The sequence below is a fragment of the Heterodontus francisci genome, chromosome 3 (genome assembly GCF_036365525.1).
Source record: "Heterodontus francisci isolate sHetFra1 chromosome 3, sHetFra1.hap1, whole genome shotgun sequence".
Classification (NCBI taxonomy): Eukaryota; Metazoa; Chordata; class Chondrichthyes; order Heterodontiformes; family Heterodontidae; genus Heterodontus; species Heterodontus francisci.
This window is the reverse complement of record NC_090373.1, coordinates 127,535,423-127,548,017: the sequence shown is the minus strand read 5'-3', so window position 1 is coordinate 127,548,017 and position 12,595 is coordinate 127,535,423. Positions and strand designations below refer to the sequence as shown.

General features: G+C 39.2%; 1 protein-coding gene across 1 annotated transcript; it reads right to left on the bottom strand.

Annotated features, from left to right (window-relative positions):
• Positions 1–10,988: 10,988 nt before the first annotated feature.
• Positions 10,989–12,143, bottom strand: pou3f2b (POU class 3 homeobox 2b). The gene has a single exon (XM_068018693.1). It carries the CDS (start codon positions 12,126–12,128, stop codon positions 10,989–10,991), a length of 1,140 nt encoding a protein of 379 aa, XP_067874794.1. The 5' UTR covers positions 12,129–12,143.
• Between the last annotated feature and the right edge of the window lie 452 nt (positions 12,144–12,595).

Sequence of the window (12,595 nt, the reverse complement as noted above, 5' to 3'; positions counted from 1 at the left end):
TCCATGTCCCTCCGCCTGCACTTTGTATAAGCATGCTGTATTTCAGACCTGGAGTTTCTTTGATAGTCAATGCAGGGACAAAAATAGACAAATTTAGCAGAGGAATGTGTCAGGCTTCCGGAACATAGGTGCGGACAGGTCACTGGGTCCATGCGCTTAGTACTTAGAAAGAATGTAAGACTTGTATTTATTTAGCACCTTTCGCCACCTCAGGACGTCCCAAAGCTCTTTGCAACCAATGAAATACTTTTCAAGAGTAGTCGCGGGTGTAATGCAGGACATCGCTAATGTTGTATTTTTTTAACAGTTTGTGTCTTATGTATTTTGGGGGAAGGGTGAATTTTCTTTACACCAGACTTTAAGGCAGTGATACCTTAAAGTACTTTTGCATATAGTTGGAACAGATTGACTCAGTTCCAGTTTATAGATGATAATGTTCAAGTGGATACAAAACTGTGTATTAGATTTATTTTCTAAACTTTCTACATTAACATTTACCTAAGCAGGGATTGGCTGTATTGCAATGTTCCGACCGTTGTTTTCTCTGAACTTTTGCTTCATTGCTGTGGGCTCCATTTCGTTTTAACGTGCTCGCAATTATGTGAAAGGTTATGGGATTGTTTGTAAATCTGACTTCAGATTACTCATTCTAAAATAAATGAACAAAGTCTTTTCAGACTTCTTCTTATCGTTCAATTGTATACAATTTAAATCATTCGCTACATTAGGTTCCCCTATATAAAAAAAAACAAACTCATTCCCCAGACAGATGTTCCACCGATTTATGCGCCCAATAATTTGCCACACTCGTGTTTGGGAACTTAATTTTGTAATTATCGCGAAGGACGCTACGGGAAATATTTATACCTTTAAGGACAGCACAGCGAAACTTCCTCATTATCGAAATTCACAATAACGCACACATATAAATAACTATAAATATTGTAGCGTGTAAAAGTCAACGATTTACAGTATAAATAACAGCATCCCTTGGGTGGAAACGTTTGCCGTTTCCATTTTATTTGGAAGTATGAAATCGAAGGCTAATTCAACGTTAACCCCTTTCTCTGGTGTTGCTAGACTCCAACTAGCTTACTACAACAGCTTGGAACAGATCAATTTTCATGTTGACACCAAAGCACCGTAGCACTTTGGATATGTATTACTGTTTCGCATTTTTAACCTATACTGAGTCATTTCAATGTTTATAGTCAAACGTAAGTTAGACTTTGCGCAGTAAGAAAGCTGAAGGTGATGGAAATTAATGTTCGTGCATCTTTGTTCCAATTGGAATCTCACTCATTTGGTGCGAACCATAAGCTTGTATGCCTCTTTTAAAGAAGTATGAACTGTGCGAAGAGAAACAATTCGGTTAGAATGATGGTCTATCTCGTAAGTTTCTTCAAGCTTAAAACATATATAATTTTCTGTATTCAACTACTGTCTCCCGACGATGTACATTTTATATAAATACTTGCATGTATCGTTAAATTGTCATCGTTTTCCACAGACGTCAATAGTTCTCTCGTGTGTCTGCTGTGTAGTGCCATCCAGTATATTACTGAAATACCGGGCGACTTCATAGATTGTGCTCCGGTTTGGAAAGTTCAACTCCTGCCATGTAATCGCTAATCTTGCTATTAAAAGATGAACTGAGATTGTTCTGCTTTATATGATCGCAAACAAACACGCATGCATACAACTAACTTTTAAAGGGGCCACGATTGAGACACTTTTCTAAAGATAATAATTAGTCCTGTGATGTTCAACTCAAGCGTATGACAGTATTACAGTGTTGGACAGTATTATGTTTTATATTTTATGGGAGGCATCATGTTTGTGTGCTGCCAAGTAGGACTAATTCCATTCCACGTCAATGGATGCAATACAATATTAATTAACGTGCACATTTCTACTCCACCGGAACTAACAGGTATTGACCGCAATACAACATTTTGTTTGATTAATAATAAACATTGCAGGATGGTGTAACTAAACTGACACTTACCTTAAATTAACTAACATGCAAATTTGAGATGGCAATGTACTCCCTATCTGTTATTTCTGCCTGTGTTGTACATCACATATGAAACAACCGTCCCCTCTTTTTGATGGACTGATCAATGATTGATCAGAGAGTAATCATTCTGATCATAATAATCAGCCAATAATTTAGCGACACTCAATGTGTTACCGACTTTACAAATAAACCTCCATTTACCATCAACTTTTCACGCAATTCGGTTTCATTTTGTGCTTTTCAATGCAAGGTCTGTAATGATGTCGGGCGTAAAATTTCATAAAAGCCGTAATTTCAGGCACGTTTTTGTTGGTGTAAAGGAACCTGAAGGTTTCCAAAACCTTTGGAAGCTGTAATTGTCCATTCGAACCGATAGGGCGCGCCATTGTATCATGTTCAGACAGTCGGACGAACAGACAGCTTACACAAGCACAGAGACACACGGACTTTCAAAAGACTTCATATTTTGTGTGTATGTTAAGAGGTTTGGCTATGCTATTGAACGTATCGGTACTGGAAAATATTCAAATCAAGTTTCCTTTAAAGGCAAATGTCTCCATTGAAGCCATAGATAAACTGTATTTAACAACTGACAAAATATCCTATTTTTACCAGCTGAGCGTGCACTTGCCTGAATGTTTTCAGAAAGTTGCCAGTGTTGTTAGTAAACATTCGACAATGTGGCTAATAGCAGTGCTACTCCTTTCTTAATTCTGCTGGCGTACAAAACTATGCTGCAATATAAAAACTACATTTATTTCCTCGGATGAGCTACATTAGAGTTGCTGAACTAACTGAAATTTGTAGAATTAGTCTGGTTCGGTTGGCTTACAAGGCGGTGCCCAGAGATCAAACAGAGAACCTTTAAAGACATCTTAGAAATATATTTCTTTGACTGTTATATGCAACAAATCTTTTACGAGATGCCAGCGATTCTACAGTCTCTTTATTCAGTTGACGTGAGCTAGAATATTAAATATTTGTATAAATAAATGCTTTGTATTTTGTTTTACTTTCTTGTATTGCGTTTACCAAGGCTGATCGACGTAAGCACGGAATTGTTTGTGGCGCAAAATAGAATTAATTCTGATCATTAAAAAATCCACATTTCTCTATCATTTAGACTTCTCTGAACTGTTTTCCCTCGAAATTGGCTCAAACTGTCTATTAAGTGACAATTTATTCAATAAGAACATTAAGTTGCTAATAACGTTTCTCAGCATTTGAGTCATAATTTGCTATGGCACGGTACATTGATACCAGAACGGTATTATATACAGCATGCCGTCGAAAAAGTAATGAGTGCATTACCTGTCCGCTTGTTAACTCCGCACCCTTATTAAAGATGCACAGCAGCAGCTTCTTATCCTAATTCCACGAAAGTCAAAGATTTTGTAAATTAATTAATAATTGATCGTGTTTCCGCTCTATTCCTGTCTCCATTGCTTTGGGAACAGAAATTTTAAAAAGCCCAAATCATCGTGTATACTTCACAGTGCAGCAAGAAACTTTCTCACCTTACATGTGGACAGTCTTCTTTCATGTTATGTATGAAACAGGCTACTATCCTTCATTTTTACGTGATTGGCTTTTTTAAAATATCAAACCGGTCACTGCATTTCTAAAGGCACAAAACTGATGTAAAGGGAAATGTGGCCGAGACGTTTCCCCAAATTATTTTAACAATATGCCAATTTGCCAAGGCTTAATTTCTATTTATTAAAAATTCCATGTTTGAATTTTTTTTAAATCAACAGTATATTCCGACTTTTGTTTTTCCTGTGTTCAACTTTTGATTACTTTTAACGTCTCCTAACTTTTCCCCCACACATGCATGCAATCATGCCTACAGTTATTGTTCCTGCGATGAATTTCGTTCAGTATTAAACCATTTCTAATTGCAACGCCGCAATACGAATTAAGTGACTGCCAAGCCAACGAGTGCCAATGGCTAACCAAACAAGCCGCACTAACTCACAAGTAAATAGATGATATTTAAGTGCTGACACAGAAATGATCAATTCTATGTACGCATCTGCAGTAAAAAGAAAATCATTATTGCGAAGAAAGCTTCCAAAAGGGTCGAGCCGTGAATTTACTGTGGTAGAACATTAGGTTAAGCACAGCAAAAAGATTGCGGTGAGGTCGATCGCTGAACTGGTGTGCATGTTACGAACTTTCATTACATAAAATTAAGTCAAATTTACATTTTTAATTAAAAAACGTCAGCATCGTGGTTGAAAATGTACATTTGAACCATATTCATTAGGAAATCGTCGTTTCGTATTCTTTTATTATGCAATTGTAGTAATCGCAGTGGTGGTACGGGACTGCTGGTACTGAACATAGGAAATATTTTATTCGTTAATGGTTGGCGATCTATTGTCTCCTTTTATTGTGTATATTATGATCAGCGACATCTATAACCTCTGCCTCGAAAGCATAATTTCCAGGTATCAGTTACCTGCTCATAAACCGGCATTATACATTATTCATTTGCAGCCAGTGCGCATTATAATTTATGGGTCTTAGAATAACTTTCAATGTGCGGAATCAAAAATACATTGGCCTAAATTATTTCTTACTGCTGTGGGAAGGTGCGCCCTTTTCTACTTGCAACGACGTGCTGTGTTTTAATGGAGTGCTATACTGGATGTGGGTTCCTTTCCATTGTAGCCCTGATCATTTTCAGTCACACGAAGGAGCCGATGAACTGTGCTGTATAAACAAGATCGCTAACTTGAAATAATATTCAGTTAACCTTTTGAATACTTAACTCTCACTTTTTGCAAGACGCACGTGCTTTCTATAAGATAACAGCCACCAATACGATTTAGTTCTGGTACTGTTTTGGAAATAAGGAGCATTGGCTTGTCATTCCTGATTGTTTTATGTGCCTGCGCGTATGTGTTCACTTCTATGCAAAATGTAAACGTCGAAACATGAACAAATATCGTGCAAGATATCACCAGATAGTTTAGCTGCAACACCACACATACTATTGGAGGACAGGCATGGGGAATGTGACCGTCTGATCTGCAGAATAATTTACACACGTGTCTTTTTTTCGTTCCACGTCCTTTAAGAGACACCGCTTGCATATCTGTTACTGAGTGGATACTCGAGCTGTGTTCTGTGAATATAGATGGACTCCCAGGGATATATTTTGTTCAAAGTTAAATAAAATCATTACTAACCAATCACAATGCAATGTGATAAAGGGATTCCTACAAAACTTCCTTTCCACTGGTCCCTCATTATTTTCTCGCCCTTGTGGTCAATGATTGACATGAGACATCTCTATTGTAACTGCGAGAGGACCCCTCACCTTCTTATTGTGTATATGCGTGTGTTTTTATGTGCATGTGCGGAGGTGTTGAAGTGTACATTCGTGTTCGTGGAAACATGACTGGATCCACTTTCTACAACTTTCATTGTTTCAACCTTTCTGCATCATCTGTATTTTTGTTCGTCCGACTGGATATCCCAGTTGTGTGTGTACAGATGCAATCTTCTTTGTGCGCAAGATGGTTCATGCATTTTATATGCGTGTGCGTGCTCTTTTACTACTCTGCGCCACTTTTTCGTTTGTGCAAGCCATGGATTTCAACTTTCAATGTATATTTAAATAATTGGGTCTCTGACAGTTCTATCGTGGTGAGAACAGATTCTGCTTTCAAATCTATCCCACGATCTTTGCGTTCCTGTATTTGGGGAATCTGAACGTTTGGCTGGACAGTGCGTTGATTTAATATACAATTTGATTTTCGGTATTATTGAGTTCTCAGTTTCTAACGGTCCCGACGAGTTCACTGAATTCAATGCACAGAAAGTGTCGGTGTAGCTGTTTTTCTGTCCACATGTGTGCCTGGGGTGCGTGTGAAGAAATCTGCACTCCCACATGCGCAGAATAGTCGTTAATGTGAAAGAATGCAAAACAGGACAGTGCAAATATTAAATTAATTATATTATATGTCAGATTACTATTCTAACTTGGTCTTGCTTTATACGTTTGTGCCGGATTTGTTTGAGTCTTTCCTTCAATTAACTCCTGCGCAATTTTGTTCAAGTTTGTATCCTGCAAGCCCGTGTGCTTACTTTGGACATTAAAGTCGTGCCTTTGCTCGTGTATTTGCACACACCGGCCTCTAGTAGTTTCTACGTAAGTTTGCATTGTTTTGCAGCAAAGCGTGTGAACGCGCCCCTGATTTTGCCCTCAATGTGACTGGGAGTAAATAAACCGTCGATCCGTTCCCTCCCACCAATTAAATGAACCAGATAATTATACAACCGGAATTGTTTCAATTAAGAATTGAAACAAAAAGACTAAAAGTTCTAATTTAACTGATTTCGTTCCATGTCCTATTGGCTTCTTTTCTGAAACCCTGGGTTGAAATCTATTCTGTGTCTGGCGTTAATGACCTGTGGGTCGAGGCTCTGTCTGAATGCTTCATAGACGGCGGAGAAGGTTTGAACGCATCGAGATGTTAGTTTATAGATTGAAATGCGCCCAACAAGTAACGCACAGTTCTAAATGTATCCTTCACATGAGGTGAGCTCCAAATCATAACACCCGGGCACCAGCACGCATACAATCACAAGTGTCGTATATTCAATATATCTTTGTTAAAGATTGATAACGATTGTAAAACTTAATAGCATTGAGGTATGCCATCCTGGCTGATAAATATCTAAATATCGCAATGTTTAAAAAAATAATAATTTTATAATTATCACTATATATAAATAAAATGATATTATTGGGAACATTTGTTTACTGTAATTTACTCAAATCCTGACGGTATTTGAATATGTTAATTCTCTCGACATTTTTGCAAGAAGAGATTTGTAATATCTGATATATGTTAGCTGCTGGAATTCCACCCCCCCCCCCCACCCAGCAAAAAAAGTCTGGAAACCTCACAAAACACAATATTTTTTCGGTTACCGCACATTTTAGCTTCCAACACGGTAATATTTGGCCTCAAAATGTATTTTACCCCGATAGATATCACTTGAATGAATTTTCTATTTGAATCTATTTCAATTGTATTTATTTTTTTCTAATTAAATTAATTTTTAAGGGTAAAAACGGTTCCTGTTTTTAAGGAACTCGCTCGCTGCCACTCTACCAAGTTTTTGGAACAGAAAATAAATCTTCCATGCGCATAATACTCGTTAATTTGAAAAAATGCAAAACACGACAGTGCAAATATTATATTAAATTAATTATATTATATGTCAGATGACTATTTTAACTTGGTCTTGCTTCATAAATACTAGTCCATTCCACAATCCGGCCTTGAAGTCAAAAGCAATTTCTCTCTGGGAAAATCTACAGCATGACTCAAAAAGACAGACAGAATTAAAGTTAACCAATTTTATAAGTTGCCTCCAGTTTAGTTTGCTGTCACAGTGGATGGGGGAGACTGAAGATGGTGTTTCAAAACAGTATATGAAAACAAGTTATTGGGTATGTTACGTGAACCTAATTTAATAATTCTTCTTAATAGTGAAACGCACCTGAGACACCCCTTTTGCATTAGATGGAGGAGCTAATCCATTTAAAACAAGTTTTCTTTGTGCACGTCTTCATTTCACTTGTTGGTGTGAAACTAATTTAAAAGTGGATTAGAACATCAAACATTCAACATACAGGAAATTCGCCGAAGGAGATGGGGCTTATTCGACAAACTGAACAACGTTTAAGTAGCGATTGCATTCACAATAAGAACGGTGGATAATCTGGAAAGTCAGTATAATTTTTTTTAGAAGTTTGTGAATTTAAATTTGTAATGATTAAATAAATAAAATGTATTTACTAAAAGTTCTGTTATTATTCAATAGTCATTACAATTTTAGTCGCCTACATGCTGTGTTTAGGTTGGAGTAACTCACAATGGGCATCTATTATGTCAAAATATTTCAGCTGAAGTAACATATTTCTATATTAGCCACAATGACATAGTCACTTAATAGATATAGTTATCACTTTCCTAAAGTTTAACAATATAACGGGAACCACAATGCAAGGAAATGTTCAGTGGGAAAAGAATATTGGACATTTGTAGTTTCCCTCCAATTTACCCACTTCTTTCCCCGCAAAAAGCATATCCGTTAGGTAACTGTCGTAACGATACCTGGTCACAACTTTAAATAAATGCTCAGTCTACGAGATCAACAAATTATGTAAAGGCCAGCAGGTAAAATTGAACTGCTTTGGAGGAAAGTGGCGCCTGATCGTGAGCCTGTGTGGACCACTGGCCAGTAGAGGGCAATCACATTCCTTACAGATGATGTGGTGGCAGCTATTGAACAATGCACCCGGATCCATACCCAACTAAAACATTTCACCCGATCAGCACGTTTGTGGTCACAAAACACTTCTTCTTTCTGTCAAATTTCTCTTTGTATTGATAAGATAATTTAGCTGAATATGTTCTGTACGCGTGTAATATTGACTAAGCGCAGAGCGAACTGGTGTCCAGTCAGACAGCCGATCGGAGCTTTTAATTCTCAAAACAAATCGGATTTACCAAATATTGCAGCCAATTCAGAAAAAAGACACGCTGAAAGCGGTTATTTTAACTATGCATCAGTAGAATAAAATATTTTAGCATCCGAGAAACCCATATGTTTTACACCGCCGGTGAGGTAACACGTGCAGGATAAACGATTGTACTTGAAATGCCCACTATGGTATGTTAGTTCAAATATGCAATAATCTAAAATAATAAGCATATGTGGCACATATATAAAATGTGTGCATATCAATTTTAGTCAATATCTATTTACCAAATGTGTATGATTCCTATTATTTACCATGTATCATGTAATATATACCAAATTAACGTTTTAGGCTTTAAAATGTAAAAAGCTGATTCAGTAAGTAGACGATATGTGTGCGCGATTATAGCATTCAAACACACATATCTAATGTGCTAAATGATGATTTGAAAGCATATTCTGTTTTATACGCACATCATAAGTAAATAAAATACATATTCCTTACGAAATCAACATATTTTATAAGGCATATGTAAACATTTGTGTATATGTATATGTTTTTGTGTGCGTTTCTCAATATCTGTCCGATTATCTTTATAAGGTTAATGCCGTGTCTATGGAAATGAATATTATACTCATACCCTTACTGGAATAATAAAAGTGAGGCCATGATACGGATTTGGAAGACAAACGGCACGCTCTCGCCACCCGCTCAGAAATGTCATATCCCACAAAACCAAGACATAAGACTTCAAAATTGTGCGATTGCTTGTTTTATGTAAGTAATAAAATATTACTTTAACATAAATATATAAGGGACTCTGCGTTGTTTCCTTTATCTTCACAAGACACATTGAAATGTACCAAAAACAATCTTTTCAAGAGAAGGGGTAAAATAGCATAACGGAAAAATTTACATCCCACATAGAACATCTAATCAATTAAAGCTACAGAAGAAACAATTTCCAGAACTTCTTTTAAAGAAATAAATACATTGAGGCAGGCCACGTGAAAATGATATTAAAATTCCCTGGGCAGCAGTATGGAAAAAATGTATACAAGGAAAAAAATCATTCAGATAACGTTTTTTTCTTCTTCAGTTCAAAAGACAAATATATGCAACATATATACATAGTGGTATAAGATGTGCATGGTAACCGCTCTCCATAAACCTATGATAAAAGGTTCTAACAAAGTACTCCACGTTCAACTTCATGTTACTAAACGAACAGACACAAATTTACTTCGTGTCTCAGGATTTTTTTTTTCTGTATCAACCTATCTGACCCGGTGTTTTTTTTTATTTTTAAATGTTTTTCTAACCACTAAATTTTATTGTCTTTAGGAATCGCTATAACTGCGGTTAAATTACAATCATATCACCACATCAAAATATCTCAAATATGTACACATCTTTTCTAGAATTTTGAATGTTTGGATATGTTCTTTGTAAGAAAGCGCAATGTACTGGCATGTTTTACAAGGTTTTTGTCTCATTATATCCGGCTGTCAATTGTTTTATGTTAGATTGTAGGCGCATGTTTATTAAGTACAATGTTTTATACTGCAATATATCTTTTTCGAAAAAAATGTGGCAGGAACTACAACATTTTGACTCTGAGTTTTTATTTATTCATTATTGTACAGTGCTAATTCGGAGGCGTTCGGACGCTAGCTAGCAGATTTGTAATAGTCTAGTCGTATAAAAAAGTATTGCATTTCTTGCCACCGGAATTAAGTTTTTATTAAACATAGGGATAAAACTTTTAGTCGGTGATCCATAGTACTTTAAAGCGCCTGATATTTATCGATTTAATCTTTCATTTATTTACTTTTTGTTTGTTTGTGTGAATTGATCCCGTTTAGCTATTTCGCAGCTCCCAACTTCAGATCTTGGAGAGAATGGTGTCGTTCGAGCTGAGCCCCTCTCTGCCTGATTGACACAGCCTATTTTCTGCTCATACACAGCCTCTCGTCTCATACAATTCAGCGCCCAGGAGAAATATCTCCCACTCGGTTGAGATTTTTTTTTTAAACCCGCAAATGGCTAGGACTGTGGCTAGACCGGAGAGCAGTGTATTGGAATTTCCTTTTTTCCTCCTTTTGCCTTTTCCTCCAACAAACAAAACTGCAGATCGTGGCCAAATCCTCCTCTGCTTTCCTACAAAAAAATCCCTTTGCCCCCGCCTGTCACAGTGGATCTATACATTATCAATTATAGCAGCCTTTCAGGTCACATTCTATCTAGGCAGTTTTGTGTCTCTTTGCCACAGTTTTGTAAAGGTATGTATATCAGTGCCTCTGTTATTATTTATATACTCACTCCATTTGCCTGCGAGTTCCTTCTGTATAGGTCAAAACACATCATTAACATGTGCTATCGTAACGATAGTCCAGTGTTTTAAGCTGTTCGTTAAGAAAAGAACAAATAAAAGGAACAAAAAGTGAGAGAAGTGATCATTCACTGTACAGAAGTCTGAACCCCATGATGTGACGGTGGAGTGTCTCTGGCCCCATATACATCCTCGGCTCCGGGGTGAGCTCCTCCGGGAGGAGTCATTCGTTTCTCTTTTTGTCTTCTGTTACAAAACCAAACCCTGACCACCTCCTTCTCCAGCTGCAGACTGTCCGCCAGAGAGTTGATCTCCTGGGCCGAGGGCTTGGGGCACTTCAAAAAATGGCTCTCCAAAGCCCCCTTGACGCTCACCTCGATAGAGGTCCTCTTTTTCCTCTTCCTGCCCTGGGCAGCAATTTTGTCTATGCTGGTGGGGCTTCCAGACGAGGAGTCAGCCTCCTCCAGCCACTTGTTCAACAAGGGTTTGAGTTTGCACATGTTTTTAAAGCTCAGCTGCAGCGCTTCGAACCTGCAGATAGTGGTCTGCGAGAAGACGTTGCCATACAGCGTCCCAAGAGCTAGTCCCACATCGGCCTGGGTAAATCCAAGCTTGATCCTCCGCTGTTTGAACTGCTTGGCGAACTGCTCCAAATCGTCCGAGGTAGGGGTGTCCTCGTCCGAGTGATCGTGACCCTGATGCTGGTGATGATGGTGCTGTTGATGCTGCTGGTGGTGTTGACTATGGTCCCCGTGGTGTTCTTCGTGAGGTTCCCTGAGCCCATGGTGCATGCCTTGGCTCGTTGCTGGGTTGATCATGCCGTTGACCGTGAAGCCGGGCTGGGAATAGATGAGGCTCTGCCCGTTGGATGCCATGCTGGGGATGTGGGCTGACGTGCCGTTGCCCCATGCCCCGTGGTGGTTGCCGTGCTGATGGACCATGTGAGGGGGCCGGTGGTGCAGGGTGCCCCCGCTGTGGAGATCGTCCCTCCCCGACTGCACCGAGGGCTTGATGTCTTGCTGGCCGAGGGGACTGGCCGCCACACCGGCCGACCACGGAGAACCCTCGGCGTGAGAGAGAGCCGTTAACCATTGGTGAGCGTGGCTGAGAGGGTGTCCATTGCTTTGCATGTAATCATTCTGGACCAGTTTCTGTGCATCCCTGTAGGCTGTCCCTTGTTGCATGCTCCCCGGCTCGGCGTGCACCATGGAGTTGGAAGTGAGGATGTTGCCGCTCGTAATGTAATGATTAGATGCTGTGGTCGCCATGACTTGCTCAGCCGGAGTGATCTGACTTGTTAAACGAGCCGAGCCTTTGACAACTTGCACCGAGCTCGGATCATTGGCGGCACCGAGCAGGGGGAAGCCGAGGTTGTGCGCGCGCCGGCCCCGGCCTCCCATTGGCTGCTCGCCTCCTGATTGATGGGAGGAGCCATGGCAACCCCGGCCGGGGAACAGCATCCCAGGCAGGTGATTGGCTGCCCAGGCCTGGTGGGGAATTTCTTTCATTGCTCTGGAGCCATGCAGGCAGGGCAACCACGCGGAAGGAGAGGAGGAGGAGAGGAGCAGAGAGAGAGAGAAGCTCCTGCAAATAGAAAGCAAAACAAAAGCAGCAAAGTGAACAGCATGAGAGCTTCAGAGTCTGCCCCAATATAACAGGCGGAATGATAGGAGATGATACCGTGCAGCTTCAAACCAAAGTAAATCTGCAAAGCAGCAAGGCTGAGGAGAAAGAA